The sequence below is a fragment of the Oxyura jamaicensis genome, chromosome 28 (assembly GCF_011077185.1).
Source record: "Oxyura jamaicensis isolate SHBP4307 breed ruddy duck chromosome 28, BPBGC_Ojam_1.0, whole genome shotgun sequence".
In the NCBI taxonomy this organism is placed as follows: Eukaryota; Metazoa; Chordata; class Aves; order Anseriformes; family Anatidae; genus Oxyura; species Oxyura jamaicensis.
Window position 1 is genome coordinate 3524696 of NC_048920.1, and position 12355 is coordinate 3537050.

The following is a 12355-nucleotide window of genomic DNA, read 5'->3' on the forward strand; positions in this document are numbered from 1 at the left end:
GGTTTACATTCAGAACTTGGGTTTGGGATATTTGCTGCTACCAGTCAGAATGAGAAGCGTGTGTTGGAGAGCAGCGCAGCTCCTGCTTGTGTGTGAGCTAGAATTACCAGGCAGCAGTATTTTCATGCTGAATGGTTTGTTAATCCCATTTCGCTTTTTTATGCTCCTAAACTCTCTGATCATGTATGTAAATCACACCTTCAGTCATGGTCTTTAAGATTCATTGAGATTTACCACTTAGCACAAAAAATTCTTACCTGGAAGTACTTTCCTTAATCATGTAAAGCAGAATATAGATCCATTTTTTTAAAGGACAACCTCAGAATAGTATTAATTACTGCGCACACATACACATACACGCACAGTGGAATTGTAATATGTAAATAGAAACAAACACATACAAAAGATCAAAAAAGTAGAGATACGCACATATAAAGGAGAACTGGTAGCCAGCCTTGGAACAGACTTGCCAGATCTTCATGATACCGAGCTGTCCTTTCTATAGGAAGGGATCTATGAACCTGAGAAGTTACAGTACTCAGATAAAACTTTCTGATACATCTTGCTGAGCATGACACTAGTGTGCTCTTTTGAATTTTGAGACACTTTTCTCCATGTTAGCCTTTTTTGGTTCTGTGCCAGGAATCAGCAGTCACTGAGCACCTGATAAAAATCTGTGAGTAGGTTATCAGGTCCTTGGGCATTGATGCATTCCACACCTCTTCTACTTTCATAGCCAGATGCAACCTCAGCTAGGGTGTAATCCTTCCTCTGCTTCGCTGGCTTGTGCTGACAGGTTTGCTGTGTGTTAGACTATCCTCAGTGTATTCTGGTCTCTCTTCTTTCCAGGATGGCACGCTCTCTGAATGAATGGCTATGGCAGCACGAGTTCTGGCTCCCCCCAGGAATTACCTGGGAGGACATGAAGGAGTCTGAAGACATCCATTATCCTCAGCCTCGTGATCTCCTGCTCAGTATTCCTTTTGCTTTAATCTTGGTTGTCGTTCGATACATCTTTGAGAGGTAAGTTATTTAGCAGTCTTCGGGGTGTTTTGGGGATAATGCTGTCAGTTTGGGTCCAACAGCTAGCTTTATTGTCTGTACCCAATGTATGATTAAGGAGGTTCATGGAAACTCCAGGTCATAAAGTGTGCTGAGGTAAATATTTCAGCTCTTTCTAACAGCTCTGTTTACTTACTAAAGAAACGTGTTGAATATAGGACACAAATCCTACCCTTAAGGTCTAATTATAAGCAGTGTGACTTCCCACACTTAAAACAAGCAAGCCCTAGAATTAGGTTTATGTTTGTGCTCTAGAAGGGAGACATGCAGTTTCTATTGTACATTACTTGCTATCTCTGGGCCAGGTGCAGTGGAAATAATGCTTAGACTACCCAAATACAGTTAAATCTCCTTCATCTCGGGAAATGGCGATCTGGGATATCCCACCCGACAGAGGAGCCTGAATAAGATGCAGTAAGATAAGCTGAGACATCTGACCTCAGAATCAGTACTGGCATAGCTACATGAACGTATGCATTTCACTGACCACTGATCTGGGTTCAGGAAGTGTAATTTCCTTGGGAGCACCATGTGAAGATGTTTGTAGCTGCCTCCTCTGGGTTGAGGCCTGCCACAGCCACTTCCAGAGCTGGGATGCCAGAGTCTCTCTTCTACTACCAGACCTGCTTCAGTGGCTGCTTTTTGCAGATTCTAGGATATGATCTTCCAGGATCAGCACAAGAGTAACTCTGTCTCTAGGATTTTTCTGGCAAGAGCCATTTGAGTATTTCACACATTACTATTTAGCACAGAAAAATTGGTAATTATGGTGAAAGCACTACTAGAAATCCCACAAGGTTTGCTGGCTCTGACTTTCATTAAGGTCTTGAACTGGTGCTGTTGCTATAAAGCAGTTTAGCCATAGTCAGTACCGTGTGCGACTCAATGTAATTTGCTTATGGATTAACTGAGCGTTACCTTAGTGTCAGGGCTGCAGAGTAAGACCCCTTTCATGACTTTGAAAATTATTTAAAGTGGTCTTCACTGGATTGAAAAATTGCTATTACAAGTTGTCTGAAGAGGTGTTCTTTAGAAATAGCTTAGTCAAAATCCATAGTGGTTTTAAGCTCAGGAAGAGCTTAAACAAACAAAAAAAAAAATTAAATGAAAGTTTTCAAAAATTAAAATTAAAAAAATGTTTTTGTCATCCTTTTCAAAAAAGAGCTTGCACAAGAAAACAGATATGGACCTTTCTGAGGCTCAAACATGTTTCTTCTCCAGATTCTCTGTGATACAAGGACAAGTTGAAAAAGTGTTTAGAAGTAGAATTCTGAGCTCTGCTGTGAGAATATTTTTACGTAAAAATACTGGCATTAAATTGGGTTTTTATTAAAAACAAATGCATGAATGATAACTTAAAGAATCTTCTTTTAATGATACAAACTTGGAATCCAAGTCTTTTCTTTGTAAGTAATATGTTTAGTGTGCATTCCATTAATTCCATGGTTTTTATCCTGCATTTTCCTGAGGACATAGGTGTCTCAGTTACCTCCACTGTTGTGGGAACCAAGGTGCTGTAGGTAACCATTAAAGGAGTGAATCACATTTCTTTCTTGCTGACCTGCAGGACATGGCTGCATAAAGTACCTCTTTAGGCAGGTATTGTCCTTTGGTCACTTGGACACACTTGCAGTATGAAGCTAGACATTAAGGCCCAATGTTCTGCATTGGCTAGAATTGTCCTGTTGTGAGTTCTTCAGTACAAGGAAGACAGGGACATGAAGAAGAAGGAGCCAAACTCTTCTCAGTGATGCCTAGTGACAGGACAAGAGGCAGTGGGCACAAACTGAAACGTATGATATTCCATCTGAACACAAGAAAACACTTTTTAACTGGGAGTGAGGGTGGTCAAACATTGGAACAGATTCCCTGGAGAGAGAGTGGTCTCCCTTTGTGGAGACACTGGAAACCTAGCTGGACACAGCCCTGAACAGCTTGCTCTAGCTGACCCTGACTGAGCAGCAGAGTTGGACAGGATGATCTCCAGAGGCCACCACCAGCTGCAGTGATTCAGCGCTTTTGCAACTCTGTCCCTTTATTCCTCTCTCCCCTGCCATACTGGTCCTAGTCAGCCTAAATATCTTTTCCATCTCCTCTAAGATGCTCCTGACCAGATCAAAAGATTCTTACATTTCCTTTCCAAGCTCTACCTAAGTTGGGAGAGTTTCCACAGGCGTAGGCCTACTCATGCATTTTAAAACTGTTTTGATTCACAGACTTCATTAAATAAAAGCTTCTTGTCACACCCTTAGGAAAGATAGTATCTCAAGCCCATTTTACAGGTCCAGGAACCCTGTAATCATACCACTATCTTACCTATGCAAATTACAAGCTAGTGTTCTGAGCTATATTCTTGTTTGTCCTAACTCTCCGCAGTCATTTATTTCAGCATGAAGTTTTCTCATTCTTAATAATTACCATTTCACATTCAGTTCATCCTGGAGAAGAAAGGTTCCCTTAGAGAATGGGAGGTATGAATCAAGTCCTCTGTTTCTCCGTTACCTTGCATGTACAGTAGGGCTAGGACCGTTTAAACTCATTTGCACAGAGTTTTGAGAATTGCAGATTGAAAGGACGTGTGCTATTTCTCATTCTCCATGTAGATGACCATGACTTTGTAGCTTTATACACCTGTGGGTCAATATGAGTGTGATTTCACAGAACATAAATAGGCTAACAAGTTTAGTTTCAATGGCCTTAGCTTGGCCTCTGGCAACTGATTCTACCCTCATGTATTATTTGCAACTGTGCATCAGGTACAAAGCATTTTTTACTCTAGATGTGCACTTTCTTCCATGTGATGCCTGCTCCAGGATTTCGGAAATGCTGTAAACTGTTACCATTTATCTGCATCAGAATTCCAAGAAAATACAAAGAGACAAGAAGTTCAGAGAAGGTTCTGCAAACCCTGATTCACCAACTGCATTAGACATCATGCTTGGCAGTTTTTAATGGTGCCATCTTATTTTGAAGATGAAACCCGGGAGAGACCATGCTACCTTGAGCATGTTTATTCCTCTCCTTGGCACCTGCTGGCTGAACCTGGAAATACTGAGACAGCAGCGTCCGACAACCAGTTACTCTGTGCATTAGGTGGTGGCTGTGGGAAGAGGCTATGCAGTAGCTGGGTGGGGCCTGGGAGAGCTGAGGAGGTTGTGGGTGCAGCCCTAGGGGAAAAGAAACAACTCACATTTCTGTGAAGCAACTCCTCTGTGAGCTAGTTTGCTCTGGGTAAATTGGGAAAATATGGGGCATTCGGTGCTGATGAGAGCAGAATGCAGAGCTCCTAGTCCCTGTCACAATACTGAAGCAGATGCTGGGGGAGGTCAGTACTTCTGTCCTGACTAAAGAGAGGACCTGGAAGTTGAGAACCCCTTTCTCTGATAGTTCCAGGTTGTACTTATGAGTATGAGGAATGTCCTGCACTTGTATCTGGTGCCTGAGTTTAAAGACTTGCATACCCATACCTGTGCTTGGGATTGCCCTGCCCCAGATGCAGTACCTTGCATTTGGCCTTGTTAAACCTCATGAGGTTCACACAGGCCCACCTCTCAAGACTGCCTAGGTCCCCCTGGATGGCATCCCTTCCCTCCAGTGTGTTGACCACACCACACAGCTTGGTGTCATGGCAAACTTGCTGAGGATGCACTTCATCCCACTGTCCATGTCCCCAGCAAAGATGTTAAACAGCACCGGTCCCAATACCGACCCCTGAGGAACACCGCTCATCACTGATCTCCACTTGGATGTTGAGCTGTTGACTGCAACTCTGGGTGCGACCATCCAGCCAATTCCTTACCCAGTGAGTGGTCCATCCATCAGGTCCATGTCTCCAGTTTAAAGACAAGATTTATAATGTTTGAGACTTCACAGAATCACGGAATTGTAGGGATTGGAAGGGACCTTGAGAGATCCTTGGGTCCAACCCCCAAAATGGGACTTCTTTCAAATGATGGACTTTTCTCCATCAAAGTCAGTTTCTTGGAGTTTTGTGGTTATGAAGAAATCACAGCTTTTATTGCAGTGTTTCTTGTCCATGTTGTTAAGAAAATAAGGAAACTGTATTGCTTTCTGGCTAATAAAGGAGAAAGTTGATAAACAAAATGTACGTACATTTTAATAGTCCTGATTTTGGACTTGACCTGTGATTTTTTGGGACTGAAAGTCATTGTCAGTAAATTTGAATCCCAGTAGTTTCGAAATTGCAGTACAGGAGGATTTTATCCATGAGAAGACTGCATGCAGAGTAGGGTTTTCAAGATACCAGGTTCAGTGTCAGCTAGGAGACACTCTTGTTACAAGTAAGGCAAACTGCATCTTGGGCCGTATTAGGAGGAGTATGGACAGAAAATTTAGAGGTTGTTTCCCCCCTCAGCTTGGCACTGTTTAGAGTATATCTCTCTACCGTGTCCAGTTTTGAGTCTGTATCCTATACTTAGACTGTGGTGTCCTGATATCTCCTGGGATTTCCCTGAAGTTGCATTAAGACCAGGGTCTTAGATGCACAGACTGTGTTTCAGGGGGTCATTACCTCCTCATGGGTACGCTCTAGAGCTGTCTCAGTCACTCATTTCTTAACTGTCTGGGAAATACCTAATGAATTTGCAGCTTATGACATTAAAGTTTCCACAAGCACCATGTTGATGTTCTTCCTTTGGGGGGGATGACTGCTTTTTAATTACATTTTGTATGAGGGAAGAACTGTTCCAGTAAATGTAGAAAAAGGTTTTTAGTAGGAGAAAATGATAAAAGACATCTCAAACCTTACATACCCCAAGGTGGTTCTAGATTCTTTGAGAAATAGCTGAAACACCAATTTTCAGGCACAAGTACAGAGCCTGAAATTCTGACCTGTGAAGCACTTTTCTGAAGGAAGCTAGGGGCTAACACACTCTCAGAATTGCATGGACTTCTGTTCAAACCCTCAGCAGGTGTCATTGCTGTTAGAAGTCCCCAGTCTATATTGCTTTTTTTTTGTCCATTCATTTCTGCATTTCTACTTGGACTGCAGTCTCTGAACCCATCTGTGATTCATGTGTGTTTCTGAAGGACTTGGCTTGCTTTCAGGTGTTACACAAACATCAGTCATTACAAAATACATGTCAAAATAAAATCAAAGCATTCTGTCTGAACAAAAAGCTGAGGAAACTCGTGAATCTTTAGTTGTCACCAACACAAAATAGAAGACTCAGATAATTATTTGGTTTTAAACTTTTTAAAATCTTCAGTAAATAGAACCATAGGTTCTAGTCCAGGTTAGCTACAATCAGCTCTGAGCTGCATGGGCTGTGAAGAAATGTCTTCAGTCATGGAGAGATTGATTTGTTTGTTTTGTTTGTTTGTTTGTTTGTTTTGCATTCAGTTCTGAAATAAGTAAGAGGGGAAATGGGTGGCAGTGTTAACTTTTTGCTGTTCTGAATGCGGTAAGGGAGGGTCAAATGTGCTAAAAATCAGCAGCTGAAAGTTAGCTTGTTACATCCACAGCCTGTCCCCACTAACTTCACATAGAGCCTTGTGCTATCGTCAAAGCTGTACGTGATACTATCTGATGCCTTTGCTCATTTTGTACTGTGCCTACTGATTCTCCTCTGCCCTGTATTAAGATCAGCAAATTCAAGGTTGCTGTAGTCCTGGTTTTAACACCTTTCTTCTTTTCAAGGACAGAAGTAGTACACTGTAAGCCATTGAATAGGAGCCAGAGATAATTCAGTTTTAATTAAATTATTTGAAGTTGCAGAAATGAAAAAAAGCAGCTTCAGTTATGGAGCTCCTTGTGCCTTGATTATCCTCTGTTAGGCTGCCTCTGTGCTTCTGCCCCACGTTTGCCATGGAAACAGCACCAGCAGAGCAAATGGTGGCCTTCTGAAAGCCAGTTGTTCCTTTGCTGAGTCCATTTCATCACTGGGGGTTGGGAGACACCGTTTCATAGATTGATACTGCTTAACCAATTAGAGAAATTCTCACAAGTGATCTTCCTGCTTCTTTACTTTCAGGATCCAGAGTAAAGTGGTATTTATTATCACTCAGATTAGTGAGAACATGGGATTCTGGCATGCCAGCATCTCTGAAGGCAGTAGATGTGACGAATTGGGTTATTTAAAAAAAAAAAAAAAAAAAAAAAAGTTTATGAATGTGCTAGTATTTAGAGATGTGCAGCACTGCACTTACCTCAGGTCATCTTCAGATTTCCTTCAGGCTAATGCTCTGAGATCCTATTCTAATATCTACATTCTCTTATCATTTCCCACAATTCCAACAAAATATTTTTGTTCCTTTGTGTATGTTCACCACAGGTTGACACAGGATGAATCTAATGTTGTGTAAGCTGACAGGTGAGGTTAATGAAAAGGTAAATGATGTTTAAAGCACAAAAGACTGTAACAAAGATCTGCCAGTTCACAGTCTTGTGGTTTAGTTTTCTTCCATCTTGCCAGATGGTGAACTGCCAATTAAATCCTACCTAGTGGATTTCAGAAAACTGGTTTGCAGTCAATCAGAAATGACATCTTCATCTTTGTTGGCTGCAGTGGTTTACCTGGCTGAAGCCACACTGCTATAGAGGTTTCCTTTCCTTGCCATAAGTTCATGCTCCATCTGCACTGGTCACCAGGGATTGCAGCATAATGAAGAAGTCCAGATCAGTAATTAGGTCAGATCTGCTACTCCCCCACAATCAGCAGTGAGCCCCAGTGTAGGGGCTTGGGGAACTGAAGTTCTGGTTTCTGAACTTCCAGCGTCCTCTTGAACCATCTTTTCAAGAAATTGTCTTCAGCCGTAAAGGTTGGAAACATAGTTTTCAATGAAAGGTTACCTTCTGAGGTAGCTTTCTCATTTACTTCTCATCAGTTTTGGCTTCATAAGTCATCCAACATCTTCAGCTTTGACAACCTCACTATAAATACATCTACAGTAAGGACAGAATTATTTTATGCTTGCAGATTGTAGTATGAATTTCTGCAGAAACAAACTCCACTCAAAATTTCGAAGGCAAACCATGCCACTGACTTGATTATTACAACAAAGTAATTCCTAATATCTGAAATAAAGCCTTACAGAAAACAACTACTCCAATTTTTTACCTTGGGAAATGAATAAAAAGGTAAAGATCAAATTGATGCAGTTTGTTTAATTGCCCACTAACACGTACTCAGGTACAAGATGAGTGCAATGTAAGCTTTATATCGGAGTATAAAGCTCCAGATTTCCACTAGAGCTCAGAATTAGCCATGGCTTGGGGATATAGATGACCCTGGTCCACATTGCTGCTTGGTGAACCTGGCTTTTAGAGGATCATTGTCTAGCTCCTGAAGTGGTGAATTTGTGTACAGCTCATTCATCATCTGATGGAGAATCCAGCTGATTTAGACTTGTTTTTCAGAACTTTTTGGCTGCTGCTGGGGACAATAGAGGTCTGTCACCACTGCTGTTACCAGCGCTTGGCAGCATGAATGGGACAAGTGAGATAGAAAACCAGTAAAAAGAATGATCTCTCTTCAAGTTGAAAAGCAGCTTCTGTCTTCCCTCTCACTGATCCTGTGACACTGATTCAAAAACACTGATGGATTTCGGTCTCCTTGTAGCAAAAAAGTTACAGCGATGCTAGGAAACTAATAATAATTTATCCAGATTGTGCAGAATTCAAGATAAATGGTGCAACAAAGTACTGTTTGATGCCTCGTTTAAAGGCACATTCACTCTCTGAGACACAGTAGCTCATTCAGCTGCTGTCTGTCTCATCCTAGCTGTAGCTGCAGCTTGCATAATTCAACAGATGTGAGGGAGGGGAGCCCCCATAGCAATAACTTTATGGTTTGATTCCAGTCCTATATGGTGAAGAAATGTAGGGAAAGGTACCCTGAAAGCTTTGTTTTGTTTTGTTTCTAACTTTAGAAGACCGTCCACAGAGATCACATCACCCTTTTGCATGCCCTGAACCATGAGGGCAGTTGCTCCTGCGCCTGCTCTCCATGTAGGTCTGTGGGGATAGCTTCTGGTTTTTCCCTCTGCCTGTGATCATTCTCAAAGACTTGTTCCAATGGCATCTGTATCCAGCAACAGGCACTTCTCATGCCTGCTGTGAGGTTTAAGGGCTGGTGAGTGTCAGTGCCCTCAAGGACCAGGCCCTGCCTCAGGGGTGCCTTACAAATTTCTTGGTAGTTCCTGATCTGCATGAGTCCATGGCTCCATCTCTCTCTCCAGGGTTCTGCTGAACTGTTCAACCAAGGCAGTTATGTTGTTCCTTTTATATTTTGTATGGTAATGACTTGCTCTGTTTCTTGCTCTACCAGGTTGTTAGGCAAGTTTATTCCTAGAAAATCTGTAAGTGTGTTAGTATATTGCTTTACATGGGTGAAGAGCCTGTGGGCCCTTCTGATGAAGGGTGCGTAGTGAGTACAAGGAATTGCTTTTTCAGTTAAGCTGCTGCTCTGAGCTTGCCCCTTCAAAAATGATTCAGTAAAGAGGCTCCTTTAATAGCAGTCTGGCTTATGTTCTCTGACCTGTAGTGTCTGTGATTCCTGCATTGACAGAGATATTTTTATACAAGGAGACAAACAATTGGAATATGTACTACCCACAGACAATAGCCTACAGATAACGTATCAGGTTACTGTGGGCAGAGCAGGGGAAACAAACACTGCGTCCTGAGCTTCTTCAGTAAGAGCTGTTAGAACAAGCCACGTGAGATTTTGCTTTTTGTTCAGAGAGAAGTTTGTTCCCTCCCACTCTAACATTTGCCCTAGAATTTCTATGCCTGTTTGGGCAGCAGCTGCCGAACTGCAGTGAGCTGCAGCTGAGTTTGTTACTAGACATCTCCTCTGGCTGGGCTCAAATTGAAGGCTTACGAGATTTGCAGCTGATAGTCACAGTGAAACCGAGACCAGCCTGGCAAATGGAAAGGGAAGCTGACGTTCAAACGGGAAGGAAGCCTCAAGGAAGTCTCTAGCTTGGGTATCCTGAAAGATTCACTTTTTCTCAGAAATTATGGGTATAATGCAAGAAGGGTTGTCTCAGACTGGGACCTGGTTTAAGTAGGACTCAAGCTGCATGGAGACAATTTAAGGCCAGATTGTTAATGGCAAGGACTATTCTTCTTGCTTCATTTATCCTGTTGGCTCCTTCCTTCTGGTGGCAAAATACATAAATCTGCCGATTTTCTGTGATTCTTTCCTTGGTGACCTCCGGGGACAGCAAATTAATTGCAGCCTCTTAGAACATAAGCTGAGCTCCTTAAAAGGCACAGTAAACTGCTCTGTGTTTGTGATTTGACATTAGCTTTAACCATCTTGCTGCAGAGAGAGCTGAAACAGCTCACTTCCTGAGTCTTTCCTTGTGAGATTCCTGCTTTTCAACAAAGCCTCAGGGTGGGAAAAGGAGGATTTGGCATCCAGTTTGCATTTGAAAAAGGGAGCTTCCATATTGATGCACGATAGAGAAAAAAAAAAATGCCTCTACCCTGTTGTGCAATAGTGGAAGTTAAGAACAAGCTTCTCAAGCTCCTTCGCAATTTAGGCCAAGTTTTGTTGGCCTAAATCTTGTCAAGAAGGCTTAGGACCAACACATTAATTTAGAGAAGATCAAATGCTAGGGAATAAATGAATAGATCATAAACAGTCTTACTCACAAATGAAATATGTTATTGACAGATACACAAAAATAACAGTATAACTTTGATTCCTATCTGTATATATTTTTGTATTAACTAGCTGTTATTTTAAGATTTTTACAAATTATTTATTTTAATTAAATTATGGTGTATTTGTTTAGTAAAGTAGATGGAAGTTACCTGGAAATTTTTACCTCTCTGGCTCAATCAATATTTAAGTATCTTCCTCCAAATGGAATGGTATAAGCCTGAAAAACTTAGGGCAAATGTTACAAATTACCAGAACAGAATTCTCCAGTGCCCAAGAAATCTCCAGGACCTTGTTAATTCAGATGTAGCAGAGCATATCGCCAACGAAAGGCAGAAGACTGTAGCCCATTGAATATTAATTCTCCCAAGTAAGTAAATGATTGATAGTTTCTATTTACATACAAAATGAAGTGCCTGTTGCAAACTGGTGCATCTCTCCACGACTACTACCTCTCATGGGAGCAGGGCTGTAAATCAGGATTATCAACAAGAAAAATCATAAAGGACTATTTTAAATTATTTTAAAGAGACTCCTGGTTTAATCAGAATGATTAGGTCTTTTCTTTAGGAGGGTTGCCATAGTATATGAGCCATGTTTTGTGCATTAAAAGAAAGGAATACTGTTGAACTGCTGAGAAGGATGAACTCAGAACCAAAAGAAAGGTGGAAGAGAAGACCATTTTCAAGTATTTTATTTTGAAAAGTATTTTTCTGCAGTTCATTTTCTACAGAGATTTTGTTATTGATCAGTAATCAAGAAGTATCTGAGATCAACTTCCTCTTAGGTGCTTTAGGTATGTATTTGGTGCAAAGATATAAGCTGACTGTTTTGTGTAACACAGCATTGACAGCTTCTTGACAGCATCCTCTTGTAACCACGAGAAAGTCGACAATACTGCAGGAGCACAGAGATAACACTTTGCCAATAGAAAGTAGGGTCTTCAAGAGACTGTACAGTTCAAAGAGTAGAAGTTTTGGTTTCTGCAGTCACTGGTTCTCCTTTTCTTGGTACTAGAAGGTATTTGCAGAGTGACACACTTACAAATTCAGTTACATTTGTGAATTTCTTGTGTCTCATACTAGCTCTGAGAGCCTCTGCAAAGGGGCATAGCCCAGTCTTGCAAGGTGAGGGAGTGTGGACTTATGCCCCTCCATGATTAATCCATTTAATTTCAGCTTCAGCAGGTGTTGCACAAAATATTTTGTTCCTTGGTGATTACTGAATTGAATTCCTTACTGTGAACTTCCCCTTGTAAACCTTCAAGGTAGAGAAGCTATCTTCAATTGAACCTTTCTGCAGAAGAAATAGGTTTGAGATAAAAAACATCTCAGGGACTGTGTCTTGCCTTACCTAGCTATGGAAAGCTGTACAATTTAGTCCTCGGGCTTTCTGCTTCCATATCCCAGAGAGATGATAAGCTTCCATGATGAGACCATCTCTGCAACTGAGATGATGAATCTGTGATGTTGAAATCAGTACAAACATCATCCTCTTTGAGTTTGGAACAAGATTCAACTGAAAAGTGAGTCAGAGCATACATCCAACATGTACAAACCTCCCTTAGGAGGAATTTCAGGGTTTGATTTCCCAACTGTGTTCATAAAAGTAGGATTGGTCCTGTAATTCATGGTTAAACTCAAAACCTCAACAACAAAGTA

General features: G+C 41.3%; 1 protein-coding gene across 2 annotated transcripts in view; it reads left to right on the forward strand.

Annotated features, from left to right (window-relative positions):
* The window catches only part of LOC118179180 (ceramide synthase 4-like), a 53353-nt gene that overhangs the window by 19638 nt on the left and 21360 nt on the right, over positions 1-12355 (forward strand). For both annotated transcript variants that reach the window (XM_035348332.1, XM_035348333.1), the window contains exon 3: positions 850-1023. In XM_035348332.1, the coding sequence (XP_035204223.1) occupies positions 850-1023 (174 nt within the window). The remainder of the gene's footprint in view (positions 1-849; positions 1024-12355) is intronic.